This window comes from Microcaecilia unicolor, chromosome 10, assembly GCF_901765095.1.
Source record: "Microcaecilia unicolor chromosome 10, aMicUni1.1, whole genome shotgun sequence".
Lineage (NCBI taxonomy): Eukaryota > Metazoa > Chordata > Amphibia > Gymnophiona > Siphonopidae > Microcaecilia > Microcaecilia unicolor.
In genome coordinates, this window is record NC_044040.1 from 23,040,392 (window position 1) to 23,055,383 (window position 14,992).

Consider the following 14,992-nt stretch of genomic DNA (forward strand, 5'->3'; position numbering starts at 1 on the left):
TTGTTCGAAGCAATCAAACGGGCATTAGAGAGGAGAAATCTTTATAAAGAGGATTTAAGTCCCCATATTCAGACTACAGTATTACATACAAAATATAAGCACGTTAGGTGTCCAGCAAAACCTCCTAACTCAGAGGCAGATGCATCAACCAAACGTTAAAAAATCTAAATCGTTAAAGTCCCTAACGATTTTTAAAAAACGAAGAATGCACCAAAAAAAAAAGTCACACATGCTCAGATCGGTATTGAAACGTACAATGTATCAAAGAATCACAATACACGTCGGTAATTGGCCCCTAAATCATGCGCAGAGCAGCCAAGCATTTTGCTGTAGGTTACTTACGTCAGAAGGAGGCGGGGCCTAGGCCAGGGAAGAAGAGACGTCATGGAGACTCTGCGACCAACACAACAGATCTTCCTGCCCGTGCAGCGCTTCAGAAAGAGGTGAGAGGCGCTGCTCGGGTCGGTAATAGGGAGGGGGGTCTCGGTGGAGGGGGGGAGCGGCGTAGTCGACCTCAGGGGGGGCAGCGGGGGCGGGGCACGGGGCGGAAGAATGACGGGAGGCGGAGTTAGCTTTTGCAAAGCAGAAGAACAGGAAGGGAGGGGGACCGGGGCTGCTAGAATTTCGCTTTCTCGTGTGTGTGTGGGGGGGGGGAAGTGGCGGACAGTGGGGAGCAACGGGGGGGGGGGGGGAGGCATGGCCGTCCATACAGGACACTCCTGATGAGCGCTCTTGCCCCCTCCCGATCCTTTTTTTATTTTTTTTATTTGATGTGTTTTCTGACACGTTTTCTTTAAGCTTAAACACAGCTCTTTTGGACATATGTAATGCTACGTCCTTTGGACCAATCACAGCGCTTTTAGCTCTGCTAATGCGCTGGGATTGGCTCAAAGTTTGTTTATTTTTTCACTTTACGATTTTTCCTGGCACAGAGCTGTCCTAACGAGAGGTCCAGACCTCTCGTTAGATTTCCTGCCTTTTTCCTGCGTAAAGGCAATCGGAAAAGGTTAGTGCATCTCGTTTCAATGGGGTTTTTACACTAATTGCTCATCTCTATTACATTTTCGTTAGCTGCTAGCTTCCTCGGTAAAAGCCCTTTGATGCATGCAACGGATCAAAATTTCCTCCTTGGAGGGTCATTAAAGGCTCATTAAGCTTTAGTGCATCTGCCTCCAAGTCCAGTAACATACTCTACCTCTTCCCATCACTCACATCCAAAGCCCCATTCATTTCATTCATTCTCAGCCAAGAAGAAACATGTAATATTCAATCCCATTTTCAGTTTGGAACCTAAACCAAAATGACCTCTAACCTCTTTACTAATTTCCAAAATGATTTTTCCTATCAAAGAAACCTGTTGAATTTCATATTCCCACCGCCCCTGTTCTTTCTCTGCAAAGATTCGGGATTGGCTTTGAAACTGGTCTCTTCTTAGTTTCTGTATTCAGTGCACTAATATGTACCTTATAGAGCTACAGGGATGGACAAGTCTTATTCTGCCCCATGTTGAGGGGTCAGATGTATAATTAGGTGGATGGGAATTGTGTTGATGACTCTTCACAGTTCTGCCTGAAAGCATTTGGATAGGAGATTGGGTCAGAGAGAGATGATAGTGCATAAGGGAAGAAGAGTGGCTGCTTGGGATGCGTCCCTCGCTCCTGGATTTCCTCCTTTTTATTGTTCTCTCCTTTTCCCTCTACCTTGTCAGTTCCTGTACTGCCGGGTGAAACTCTGGTGCCGGCAGCATGAAGCCAGCCCCCAGCTGAAGCTGGAGAACGACGGATTTGACAGAAGGAATATCCGAAGTGTTTCTAAATCGGTTCACCTCATTCAGCTGGTCTTCTTAGTGTGCTGGACACCAGGTCAGGAGAATTCAGGGTTGCAGGGATTGTGTAACAGGGAGCTTGGAACAGACTGCAAAAAAGCACCACTCAATTTTATATAGCACCTTTGTCACGGTGTCGTCCCCCGCCCCCCCCCCCCAGGTTCCCTTACCTCCACGTCAGGGCCGCATGTAACATGCGCCACTGCTCCCTCCGGCCTGTCAACTGCTGTGCGTACTCATTTGGGAAAGGCTGGATTTGGGGTTGACGCTGCTTGGGCCCGCCCCTTGCTGACATCATCACCCTGGGCCTTCTTCTGCAGTCGCTACTCTCTGCCTCTTTGCCTTGCAACAGGTCATCCTGGTTCCAGCTCTGGCTCCAGCTTCCAGCTTCCAGCTTAGCTTCTGGTTCCAGCTTCCAGTTCAGCTTCAGCTTCCAGTCCTGGTTCCAGCTTCCAGTTCAGCTTCCAGTCCTGGTTCCAGCTTCCAGCTCCACTCCTGCTTCCAGTCTTGCTTCCAGCTCCAGCACAGCTCCTGTTTCCAGTCCTGGTTCCAGCTTCAACACATCTGCTCCCAGCACAGCTTCAGCTTCCAGTTCTGGGTACACCTTCCTGCTTCCTTTGACGCTTCTACTGGAGCAATCCCTTCTGCAGGGACTCACCTGCTGTTTGCTTGCTACAGTCTGTCCCCTTGGGCAGGCAGGCAGTACTGTTCCACCGCGGTCCAAGGGTTCACTCATTCTGAAACATGACAACCTTTCATTCAAATGTTTCCAATAAATACAGTGCACAGTAATAAGTTTAGCAATCATGGAGCAAGGAGAAGAACTGAGAGAGGTTGATCCTACAGCGGAAGTAGTGGTAGAGGCAAATCAGCCAGTCTGTGGTTGGACGCAGGGCCGCCGAGAGACTGGGCCGGGCCCCACCCCTGCCAACCTCACCGCTGCCGCTCCCCCCTCCTCCACCCCCCCCCCCCCCCCGAGGTCGCCAACAGGCCGGGCCCCCTGCATTGAAATCCCTTCGGCCCTCCTTCCCTCCTTGTGTCCCGCCCTCGCGGAAGTTACGTCAGATGAGGGCGGGACACAGGGAGGGAAGGAGGCCCGAAAGGAGGCGCTCTGCTGCCTGCAGCGCTGTTTTCACGGAGGTCAGACTGCGATTTCAATGCAGGGGGCAGATGGTCGACGACGGAGGGCAGGTGGGACTGTGGCACCGGGCCCGGGGAATTTTGCCCCCCCTGCCCCCCCTCTCGGCGGCTATGGTTAGATGCAGTGGGTCAGAGAGAAAGGACAGGGAGAGGAAGATGCATAAAGAGACAGGTTTATCATTTCAATTAGCACTTCCACTGTTGAGCAGGGCTAGCGTAGCGCCAGTGAATATACATCAGACTGGCACATGCGTTGTCTGTTTAAAACTTAAGTCTGATGTGAAAACCTTTGCATAAGCCTGGAATATCACAGAACACCAAGTCCTTTTCTGCTCTCTTTCTTTCTAGCCTTTCTGCTAAGCGTTCTTTCCTTCACGAGTGTGACACCCAGCTCAGTATATGGGCTTTTCGTTATTCAGGTAAGCCATTATTTTCCATTAATGTAGTCTAACAATCAGCATGAAACCAAGGGGCCGATGCACAAAGGTCTCCGTTAAATACGCAGCCGCGGGTGAACTTACCGAGTCACAAACAGCGACCGATGCACAAAGGGGATGGCATAAATTGAGATGCGTGGAAATTTAATGGCAACCTTTGTGCATCGGCTGTACACGTGCAGAACAGGACATGGGGGAGGGGGAGGGGGAGGGGGCGGGGAAGGAGGAGAGCTTCTGCACTCATGAAACTTTATCTTCAAGACAGAACTCCTGCAGCTGCCTGTGGGGAGCTGACTCTGTGGGTGCTGTAGGTGCTTCAGCACCCCCAATATTGAGAGAAAATTCCTTAGATGTGTCCAGGGAGGGGTTATTTCCACTGCGCTTAGCACCCCCAGTAATTTTGAAAAGTTGGCGCCTATGCCTGTGGTGTTGGTGGGGGGAGGGATCTGCATAGCCAGTTTGTAAAGACAGTGGCGGGGGGGGGGGGGCTTGAGTGCATGAAACTGAAGCTGAACAAGGTCAGCAGAGTGCTGGAATGAGTAGAGGGCTCTTTGCACTAGGCTGGGGGGGTGATCAGGAAACAGAGGCTGAAGGGAGAAGGGAACTGGACAGGGGGTAAGTCACAGAGTTGCAGGCGTGGATGAAGGAGGGCTTCTCTCCGACAGCTCCTGAGCTGCCATAAAATCCAGCACGTTAAAGGCAGGCGCTCATCTCTGTGCATCGTACAAAATGCTCATTTTAATACTGATGAGCTTGTTGTAATATATTTGCGTACGGTTATCGGTAGCTGCAACGGTGAACGGTAAAAGGGACGCAGAGCACCTTTGTGCATTAGATGCTAAATAACTAGGGCTGCACATTTAACACGTTAATAACGCACAGGGAAGCAGAACCAGAGATAGGGAGCAAGATGATTGGAAAGATAAAATCACCAGACAATGGTAAGATAAATTATTGTATTTTTAGTTTAGTAATGGAAATATATCAGTTTTGAGAATTTACATCTGCTATCTATGTATTGCACTGTACAGGAGGAAATGCGAGGGGGCCGCTATATGTGATTAATCATGCAATTAAAATTTTTAATTGATGGGCCGCCCGGTTTACAACATTGCAAGCACAGTAAGCTTTGGGCATCAGCCCTCAAGGGAGGTTGAAACACTGGGCTGACAAGAGTTCAAATCCCACTGCTGCTCCTTCTGATCTTAGGCAAGTCACTTAACCCTCCATTTATAAATATAAACTCCCCCAGAGGTTAGCCATAGAAGTCTGACTGCTTGTATGACATTGCTACTTATCCAAGTCAGTTTTTGTTTTATTCTTCATTTCTCCACCATTCTGTGTAGGAAAGTCTACAAGCTGTAGCCTGAATTAAACCATGTTTTTCTTTTAATTCACTTTGAGGTTGGTGAAGGGATGAGTGGGAAATCAAATTAAAATAACTCTCTAGCTGATACTCAACTGGCAGCAGTCAGAGTTTCTTTAAACGCTATCGCTGGCTAAATTAGCTCCGGATATTCGGTGATGGGCCACGTCTGGGCACCAGAACTGAACATCCAGGGCAGGGGCGTAGCCAGACAACGGATTTTGGGTGGGCCTAGGCAAGAATTGGGTGGACACTATGTGTTCTGCCCCCCTCCAAAAAAAAAAATTATCTCAGCTGGTGGGAAAATGCTTCTTTCCACCTTGGCAGCAGGCATGCACTGAAAACTGAGCATGCGCAGGTGTCGTGGAGAGTAGCGTTTTCGTTACCATCAGGGGAAAATCAGCTGGCGGAGCTTGGGATTCCCACCAGTTACCACTAAACATGTGCTACTGTTGGGTGGGCCTGAGCCATAAATGGGTGGGCCCTGGCCCACCCAAGCCCACCTGTGGCTACGCCACTGATCCAGGGGCTACGGAGATGATTGGGCAGCCCTATATTTCCTTGGAGAGGGGGATCACGAGGGGGGTCCACCAGATGATATTTACGTTTAACCAGACACCAGCTGATATTCAGACCGGTGCCCAGTTGAACTCAGCGCATAAAAGGCATCTTTATTAAACTGTGATTCCTGGCACAGCAATGCCAACAAAGCCCATTCACTTTAAATGGGCTTTGTCGACATTGCCAGGCGGCAATCGCTAGCACGGTTTGATAAAAGAGGCCAAAAGTTAGGACAGGTTTTTTGACTGTCCTAAGTTTATGTGCTTACCTTGAAGTTTAGCGGTCTGAACATCGCTGCTAAACAACTAGGGACATGCTCCGCCCACTCTCTGCCCCCAGCCCACCCCTAACCTTGCTGGCAAGAGGTTGGCCATTTAGTGGCAATATTTAGCAGCACTGTCCTGTTACGTGCCACGGAATACTACCATTAGCCTTGACCAGGCGATTTAAGTGGCCAGGAGTTCAAATCATTTTGAATATTGGGGTCTAAGATCTTAAATTTAATCCAACACCCCGCCCTTCCCAAGCTTTGCCACTATAAAATAGCTACCAAACCACAGGGAACCAAGATGGTGCTGGAGGCAGACGTGGGCATCTGGGCTCCTCTTACTTCCCAGATTGTCCTGCAGTTTGGGAAACTCCCACCATTCTTTGTTCACGGTGAAGAGGAAGGCGAAAGCTAGGGGAGTCCCTCCAAGCCCCAGCGGAGGCCTTACCCAGAAGCAAGCCACCTTGGAGAAATTTGGAATTCAGCCGCAGGAGGGTCTTACCACCCGCTTCAATTGGGCCTTTGGGAACAACTTTAGACTGCAGTACGGAGGGAGCATCTCTGAGCCCTCCACTGAACACTGCACCTCCTAGACCTGGAAGTGTTTTGGCAGCAGTGGGAACGCCAGCGTTAGAGATGCCGAAAGGCTATCTAAGCCTCTGGTAGTAAAGGAGGGACCGGCAGCTGCTTCTTCCCCGGTGGTGTCATCTTTCGAGGCGAGGCAGAGTGAGATGCAGCCTCTCTCTTGGCTTGAGGGAATATTCTTCTTGGGTCCAGGAGAATGGAAGAAACCTGCAGTCGTGACTTTGGAGTCCTTGTGGGATGCCATTTTGGGTGTACAAGCTTCTCTCCTTTAAGTATCTGCTTCCTTTGGGAATGAGGTACATTTATTGAAAGAAAATTGCTCAGTTCTATCCAAGGACCTGGGGCAACAAGCCATCAGAGTGGGCTCCTTAGAGAATGAGGTGAAACAATTGCTGGAATTTGTTGTTTCTAAAGAAGGAATTGGGTGTACACCGGTTAAGGGTCCTGCTTGATGTAACATGCTGTAAGGTTGGCTGCGGATGCTAATTTCTCCATTTGTCTTATAATTGTTATTATTTTGTTTTTCCTAATATCTTGGTTCCCAGGTGTTGTTGTCTACATTGGAATTATTTATTTTTTCCCTTTAAATATTGAAGAAATATTTTAAATTTCCCTTTTATTTTTTCTGTATCATTCATAAATTTACTCTGTGGATGTATGGTTTAAATGCATATAAAAATGAAAACAAAAATAGCTGCCAAACCTAGTAAGGCTGTTCACCAGATACGCAGCCTCCCAGAACCCCTTACGAGAGACTGTTTGGATACTATCAACCTGCTGGTACTAATCTGGCCAGGACATCAGCCTACCCAGTCTGCTTAATTCAGCCTCTGGCTCGATGCCATGGACTCCAGCCGCTCTCTGGCTTTACTTCCTTGGCATCAGACATCTTCTGCTATATCTTTTCCTGTTTGGAAGGAATTCTGTTACTATGTTTATCTCTAGCACATCCACTGGAAGTCCATTCAATAGTATCTGTGACCCTTATTGGTGATTTTCAGTCAAGGCACACCAGGCCACCAACCCAGAATCTTCAGTGGAAGGTGAAGGCAATCATTGACCCTGACCCGGCACCCACCACTGACGATTCTCTCTGTGAAAAAATATGTTCTGATATTGCTTCTCTATCTACCCTCGTAGTGCCTGACCCCATGAGCTTTTATTCTAGGGCATGCTGTTTTGTGAAAAAGGTTTATATATTTGTTCTTGATTTATACCTTAGAGGTAGTTGAAAGTCTCTATCATATCCCTGTGCTCCTCTGGGACAAGGGTCCCCACACTAAGGCCCAAGCATGCTCTTTTTTTTTTTTTTTTCTAACCCACCATACTTTGCTTTCCCACAGCTGGACCCAGCCCACAAAGGAAGCTTCCCACCAGTAGAAGACTGATTTATTTTGTTATTATTATTTAATATTTAACTTTGATAATTGTAGATTTAGCTTACACATTTTCAGTGGTGACTCAAAGCAAGTTACATACAGGTACTACTAATATGTAGTATTAGTAGTATGTAGGTTGTAATATGTAGCATGTAGGATCTATTAGTAAGTAGATCAAGCTTAAGAAAATCAATTTAATTCTTTTCACTTTTTGTATTGTTGTAACCACTTTGGAACTATATGGCTGGGGATAAGGCAGTCTATAAATGCTGAGACTAGATTAAATTAGATTAAGAAAGTTTGGTAGGACTTTCCAGGACCAGGCAGTGGAAAATCAACACCGGGGGGGGGGGGGGGGGTCCAGGAGGAGGAGCAGGCAGGAGCTGCATGAATAGAAAGATGCTGCTGGGGAGGCCAAACCACACCTGCAAAACAGCAAGAATCACAGAAGAGAGAGCAAGTGAAAATAAGCATGAAAAAAGGAAGAGGAGAGGACAGAATAAGAGGGAATGGAAGGGGGGGGGGTTGAGAAAATAGAGAAAGGTAGGCAATGATTGAGAGGGGAGGGAAGTAGAAAGGGAAATACATGACAAGGAAAATAGAGGGGAGAAGGCAGTGCATCCCATACACATCACAGGGTAAATGCAGGGGAAGGGAAAGGTGGGGCAGGGTTGCCAGAGATATGGCATGGTTGCCAAGTTCCAAGAAATATTATTTGAATTCTTTCTAATCTATCACAACCTCTTTACCCCTGTGCCTCCTTTCTCCTCCCCCCCCCCCCCCCCCATTCCAAATCATCAAAAGGAACACGGGCATGTTTTCCCATGTAGCTGACTCTAAGGAGAATGCTCTAAACCTTGTAGTGATTTGAACTGCCCTTTGTAGCCCTTTCCCTGAAAAGGTCAGGAGCCTCTGTTGCTGGGGACACAGAGGTAAATAAATGAGTCTCATGGGGGAAGGAAATCTATTGTGTATTCATTTCTGTGGCACATCCATGGATGCATTTGTATAGTATTTACATTTTTCTATCCTGCAGGCCCTGACTATTTCACTTCAAGGATTCCTGGACAGCTTGGTCTACGGCTGGCTCCGTCAGAACTTTCGGCAAGAAGCAATAGGGGAGAGAATGCCACTGTGTCTTAATCAGTCCACAGCTTTTTATGATGACTCCTTCAGCCTAACCTAGGATGAATCCTTCAGTCTAAACAAGACTGTGGCCTACTTTGAGATCAACGAGGATGCAGGGCTTCTCCAGTGTGTCCTCAAGTGACCTTCACTGCTACAGTGGGTGCTATTTCAACTAGAAGCTTTCATATAGTGCTACCTTACATAAGTATCATCATACTGGGACAGACCAAAGGTCCATCAAGTGCAACATCCTGTTTCCAACAGTGGTCAAGCCAGATCACCAGTACCTGGCTATCCCAAGAGAGTGAAACAGATAAGCAATGAAGCATTTTACTGAAGAAACTTCACAGCGGACTGCAGCGCGCATTTGTGAAAGGAGTATCTCAGCTATAATTCTCCAACTAATTTATTTCTCCAGGACAAATTGCACCGTTCTGTAACATGGGGAGGCCTCTACCATTGAATTTCATACCAGGGGCTTAGCCAGACACCCAATTTTGGGTGGGCCTGGACCCAAGATGGGTGGGCAGAAGAACCCCACTCCCATCCCACAGGTGATTTGGTCTCTCCTTCTCTCACCTGCATGCCATATGGTCTCTCAAACATCCCTCCTCCCCCGCATACCTTTTAAACAGCAGATTTTCACCGGCAGCGAGCAGCAACTAATACACACTGCTCATGTTGGCCCCCATAGCCTTCTGATGCAGCTTCCTGTTTCTGTATAGGCGGGAATACATCAGAGGGAAGGATGTGGGGCTGGTTCGAGCAGTATGTATCAGTCGCTTCTTGCTGCAGGTGAAGATCTGCTATTTACAAGGTATGCAGAAGGGACAGTTGTTGGGAGATTTCGGCTGGTGAGGTTTGGGAATCCCTGCCAGCCACATCATAGGTATGCTGCTACTGGGTGGTCCTGAGCCTAAAGTGGGTGGGCCTGGGCCCACCCTTGGCTACGCCACTGTTTCATACTGATCACAGCCTTGGGTCATCACCATCTAAATCGCTCATGAGCTTTTATACAAGACATACAATACTATTACGCACGATGCAAATTGAAGTCGAATTTTTCAAATGATAGTGTTCAAATCCCACTGCTGCACCTTATGATGTTGGACAAGCCACTCAGGGGCCCTTTTCTTAAAGCTCAGCACACCCTAATGGAATTAATGTGCACTAAATGCTATAATGCTTAATTGGCAACGTATGTACATTATTCAGCCCTCGCAAACCAAGCTGATAAACACAAACCTATCTGCATAATTTATTTGAAGTTTATATTGTTATACAGATAAAAAATTTGAATATATTTATGATGTTGTTTAAATAGAGTAGGAAGATACATTTTTGAAGATGAAATCTACCTGTATAGTTTCTAGGGCTGTGGAGTTGGTAGACCAATCAAACCTTCAACTCCAACTCCTCAATTTTTACTACTGTGACTCTGATGCCTACTGCTTTCATTTTTTTGTTCTGATCTAAAGTACTGGTAAATATAGAAACCAGGGGCGTAGCCAGACACCCAATTTTGGGTGGGCCTGGGCCCAAGATGTGTGGGCAGAAGAACCCCGCCTCATCCCACAGATGATGTGGTCTCTCCTTTTCTCACCTGCATGCCATATGGTCTCTCAAATATCCTCCCTCTCTCGCATACCTTTTAAATAGCAGATTTTCACCGGCAACGGGCAGCAACTAATACACACTGCTGACATTGGCTCCATACCCTTCCCTCTGATGCAACTTCCTGTTTCCGCCTAGGCAAGAATACATCAGAGCGAAGGCTGTGGGGCTGGTGTGAGCAGTATGCATCAGTCACTGCTCACTGCAGGCGAAGATCTGCTATTTACAAGGTATGCAGGAGGGACAGTTTTTGGGAGTTTTCGGCTGGTGGGGCATGGGGATCCCTGCCAGCCACATTATAACTATGCTGGTACTGGGTGGGCCTGAGCCCACCCTTGGCTACGCCACTGATAGAAACATAGAAAAATGAAGGCAAGTAAAGACCATGTGGCCTATCCTGTCTGCCCATCCATACAATCAGCTATCCCTTCTTCCTTAAGAGATCCTAAACATAAACGTTTTATTTATCAGTACTTTAGATCCAGGACAAATATATATAAGTGTAGCATGATAAATTTACCATATATTGTAATGTAAGTTTTTATTCTGAAGCTAAAGTCTGAGTTGGTACATTTTTCTTGACTCTGACGCCAACCAAAATGGCTGCCGACCAACTCCACAGTCCTGATAGTTTCTACACCGCCATCTCTGAATCCCTTGTGGAACTTTTTTTTTTAAATGCAGTCAAAACTACATGCATTGTAAAACTGTGTGTATCCTTTTAGGCAGTTGAAAATCCATGTGTCACAGAACACCTATCACCCACCTAGGGTTATCCCTGCAGCCACTTAGGGGGTCTGCCCTCAGCATTGCTCAGGTCCACCTGCACCTGGGCATGTGCTGTACACTAGCTCCTCCTCCCCCCCCCCCCCCCCCCCCCAACTGGGTCCCAACCGCTTCTGGCCAAGTTTCCCGCTCTCAAGTTATCCCCGGTGTTTTCTAGATTACTGAGGCCACATTCCCAGTGGTCCCACAGTTCCTACAAAACACTCACAGACCCAAACACAAACCACCAGGATTCTTAGTCAGTCCAGACAAGCACAGTCAATAAACAAAAAAAGGTTTATTGTCATAAAAATATTTAACAGTGAACCATAAGAACAGATGGAACAAAAACAGCACACAATAACAGGTAACTGAATATGGATCAATATTACAACTATGTAAACATTTAGTCACTACCTGGATAGTGTCTGGGGAGTAAAGGAAATATAGCTGCTCACAGGTTATAGAATATAACTGCTGACAGGGTCTTAGTGAAGAGATCTTTCTCTCTCCTCTCCCTGGCCGAGACTGAAGAAAAATCCAGTTTTTCCAGACTGGATTTAAAATCCTGGGCCAATCAGAGCCCAGAACAGCACATTTATACTGCAGGCACTTCCTCTGTGTGCTAAACTAAAGAAAGAACAATCACTTTCTGCCACAACTTTACAACAAGAAAACACCATCTGCTGGCCAACAGGAGAAATACACTTCAAGAAATAATTAATACATTTTACAGGCTTAAAAACCCTCTGTTTTGTCATACCATGTATCTAAATGTTGACTTTGAAAGCTTGCTATTAAGAGTTTCCAAGAGTACTCAGATCCAACCTCATAAACTGCATAATTAAAAAAAAATAAATTAGACAAAAAAAATCTACTTCAGAAACCAAGTCCACCAGAAAGTGAGGATAATTTTATAACAAGCTGCCTAGGTGGGAACTCCAAATAGTGCTTATTTTGGGGCTTTTCTAAAGGTGTCTATATGCTTTCTAAAACAGCTTCACAAAACTTGCCACACTTGTGGATAAATGCACCTGTATATATTTACACCTGCTTAAGATTCAATGAAAATCCACGTCTTTTATGAAATATCCATATACTTCACCATTCTGCTTAAACTCCTCCCCTGAATATGCCTACCCTCAGAGGTCATATAAGAGTAGGCTTGAACATTCTCTGCACCTGTAACCCCTGCAGTACATTTACAAAAGCCCTTTTCTATTAGTAAAACAGGGTTTCCATTACGTAGCTTCCCACTGTTCCAGAACCTGTGGGATAGTTGAGTTCATCAACCAGCAGGTGGAAATACAGAACTGAAAACTGAGAAGTGAAACATCACTTTTGATAAGCAATCCAGTCCAACTCCTCAGTATTTTCTATCTCCACCAGGTGGATGGACATTTTTCAGCTTCTGGTCCAGTTGGTCAACTGGTCCCCAGCTGAACTTTGTGGGTGGCTTGAGGTTGCAGGGTGATATCTGGAAGTCTTCAGATCCCTGTCTGTGGTGTCCCACAAATTTCTTTCTTTCTTTCTTTCCTTCCTTTACCTCTCCCCTGTTTCCTGTGGAGCTTGCCTTTTCCAGCACAACCTTAAAAAAAAAGAAAGGAGAAAGAAAGAGGTCTTCTGGAGAGCGTGGGACAGAGTATCAGTCCTGAGCCTTTCTCATCTGCAGTAAGACCTGTGGAGACTGTGAGCTTAAGGAAAGTAGCCGGCAGTGGTAAGTCCAACTAAAATTTGACTCGGAACCGCTTGGAGGGCTGCAAGTTCTACTTGGTGCAGGGGAGGGATCCTGACTCACCACTTGGGACACATTGTGCTGTATTGGTGACAACTGGGGTGAATGGTGACTCCCACGGAGGCAGTTACGCAGTGTTCCCACAGTGGGACCCCCCAGCTGGCTTCAGAGTGTTGCAGTGCCTGCAAACCGGGAATCCCACGGGACGCAGAGGAAACAGTCAACAGCAGCGCATCTTCAGATTTGGCACTGCATCTGAATATGCCGGTGTCTGGGCTCTCCATCAGAACCGATGCAGGAGAGTGCAGAAATGGTCGCCATTTTATCGTCATTGACTGGCAGTGAGAAGCAGTCTCTGGCTGATTATGTGTGGAGCACAACTACCATTTTATAGCCGCAGGGCCCGACAGAGCATTCAGATGCATCAGGAGTTGCTGCAAGATGCTTCAGTTTCTCGCCCTGCTGCCCCTCCGGATCCTAAGGGATCTTGTTTAGACCTACAGGAGTGGGCAGATGAGGCTATCTGTTTCTCCCTCCTTATCTAATGTGGCCTAGGTCTATTCAGAGGAGCCATCGTCGAAGGAGCCATTAGAGAAGGGAGAGCTCCCTCCGGAAGAGGGGGATAATAAAGAGGAGCACACGACTCTTATTTCAGAGGCACTGATGGTGCTTTCCATTGAGCAGCCTTCTGCTTTGGCATCAGGAGTTCCATCTATGTTGATCATGAGGGAGCTTAGAGGCCCTTCTAAGGTCTTCTTGATGCATCCAGATATTCAGGGCCTGATTGCAGCAAAATGGGTCTCTCCGGATATAAGGCTCAGTGTGGGAAGAGCCATGGCTCACTTCTACCCATTAGCTCCAGCGGAGAAAGATAAATTGCAGTTTCCCAGTGACTAAGGAGACCACTGTGCTGAAGCAAGCCTTTGAAGTGGCCTGTTTGGGCCTTCACGCGACAGTGTGTAGCTCGTACGTGGCAAGAGTATGACTGAAGTAGCATCAGCAGTCAGCAACACAAGATGGGTGCCATAACGCCCAGCTGAAAGTGGGGTTGGCCTACTCGGCGGAAGCTATTTATGACGTTACAGGTTACAACCCCCAATATGTCTTTGGCTGTCACGGCACATTAGCAACGCTGGTTGCGGCATTGGGCAGCAGATGCAGCGTCAAAGCCATGTCTAGTTAAACTGTCCTTTCGGGGCAAGTTCTATTTAGAGAAGATCTTGATAACTTGTGGAAAGAACTGGGGGAAACTAAGCCAGAGCAATTGCCAAAGGATCTGGCCGTCCGTCTTCGGGGGACTCTCAATCTCGAGACAGCAGACGATACCGGCTTAGTCGTCAGCAATATGGTCAGAAGACCTGCTTTTAAGCATGCCAATCTTCCTTTCAGTCAGCTAGAGTGCCCAATGCCTTCTGAGCTTTGCAATGATTCGAGTGTCAGAAAATGAAAATATACCTTTTTGTCTTCACCAATAAGATTTAATGCGTTATCACAGTACAGCAAAGTCAATATATGCAAAATAGGCCACGACCCTGACACATTCACAGAGCACAAGTTTATACTCAATATACAAAGACAGTATGTGCCCCTAATACACATCACACAAGTGATATATATCTGCAATGTTATGTGATTCAGAAATTGAATTTAAATACATACAGGTAGGAAGTGGATTGGCAGAAACAAAACAAAGGCTTATTCTGTCCATATGAAGCGACAGAGAGGATACTTAACACATATACACAGTTTCTATATACAAGTAATATACACATAGGATGTGTCTCTAACCCACTCATTGTTAGTAAGAACGAACCCCTAATTCTGCAAAGGTTTACACTCTGTCCATGTATAGGCGAGATATGCAGATAGGGTACAGTACAGGTAACATATACAGATGGAAAGTGTGCCTGAAACACACATAAAAAGCACAGTCTCACACTCTTCCCATGTACTTGTGACAGTGGCGTACCGAGGGTGGGGCAGTGTGCCCCGGGTGCACGCTGCAGGAGGGGTGCAGGGAGCAGCCTCACGGCTGTCGGCTTCGCCAGTTCTCTGCTCCCTCTGTTACTTCCTGTTCCGGGGCAGAGGGAGCAGGGAACTGGCGGAGCCGACAGCCGCTCCAAGCACCCCAGGAGGTAACAACAATGCACCCTTGTGTGTGTGTGTGTGTGTGTGGGGGGGGGTTGGAG

The 14,992-nt window shown here is 47.0% G+C and overlaps 1 protein-coding gene across 2 annotated transcripts in view; it reads left to right on the forward strand.

Annotated features, from left to right (window-relative positions):
- LOC115478990 (transmembrane protein 116-like) overlaps positions 1–9,234 on the forward strand; it is a 51,399-nt gene extending 42,165 nt beyond the window's left edge. For both annotated transcript variants that reach the window (XM_030216693.1, XM_030216694.1), the window contains 3 exons: positions 1,709–1,862; positions 3,314–3,384; positions 8,598–9,234. In XM_030216693.1, the coding sequence (XP_030072553.1) occupies positions 1,709–1,862; positions 3,314–3,384; positions 8,598–8,747 (375 nt within the window). In that variant the 3' untranslated portion in view covers positions 8,748–9,234. The remainder of the gene's footprint in view (positions 1–1,708; positions 1,863–3,313; positions 3,385–8,597) is intronic.
- The last annotated feature ends 5,758 nt before the right edge of the window (positions 9,235–14,992 follow it).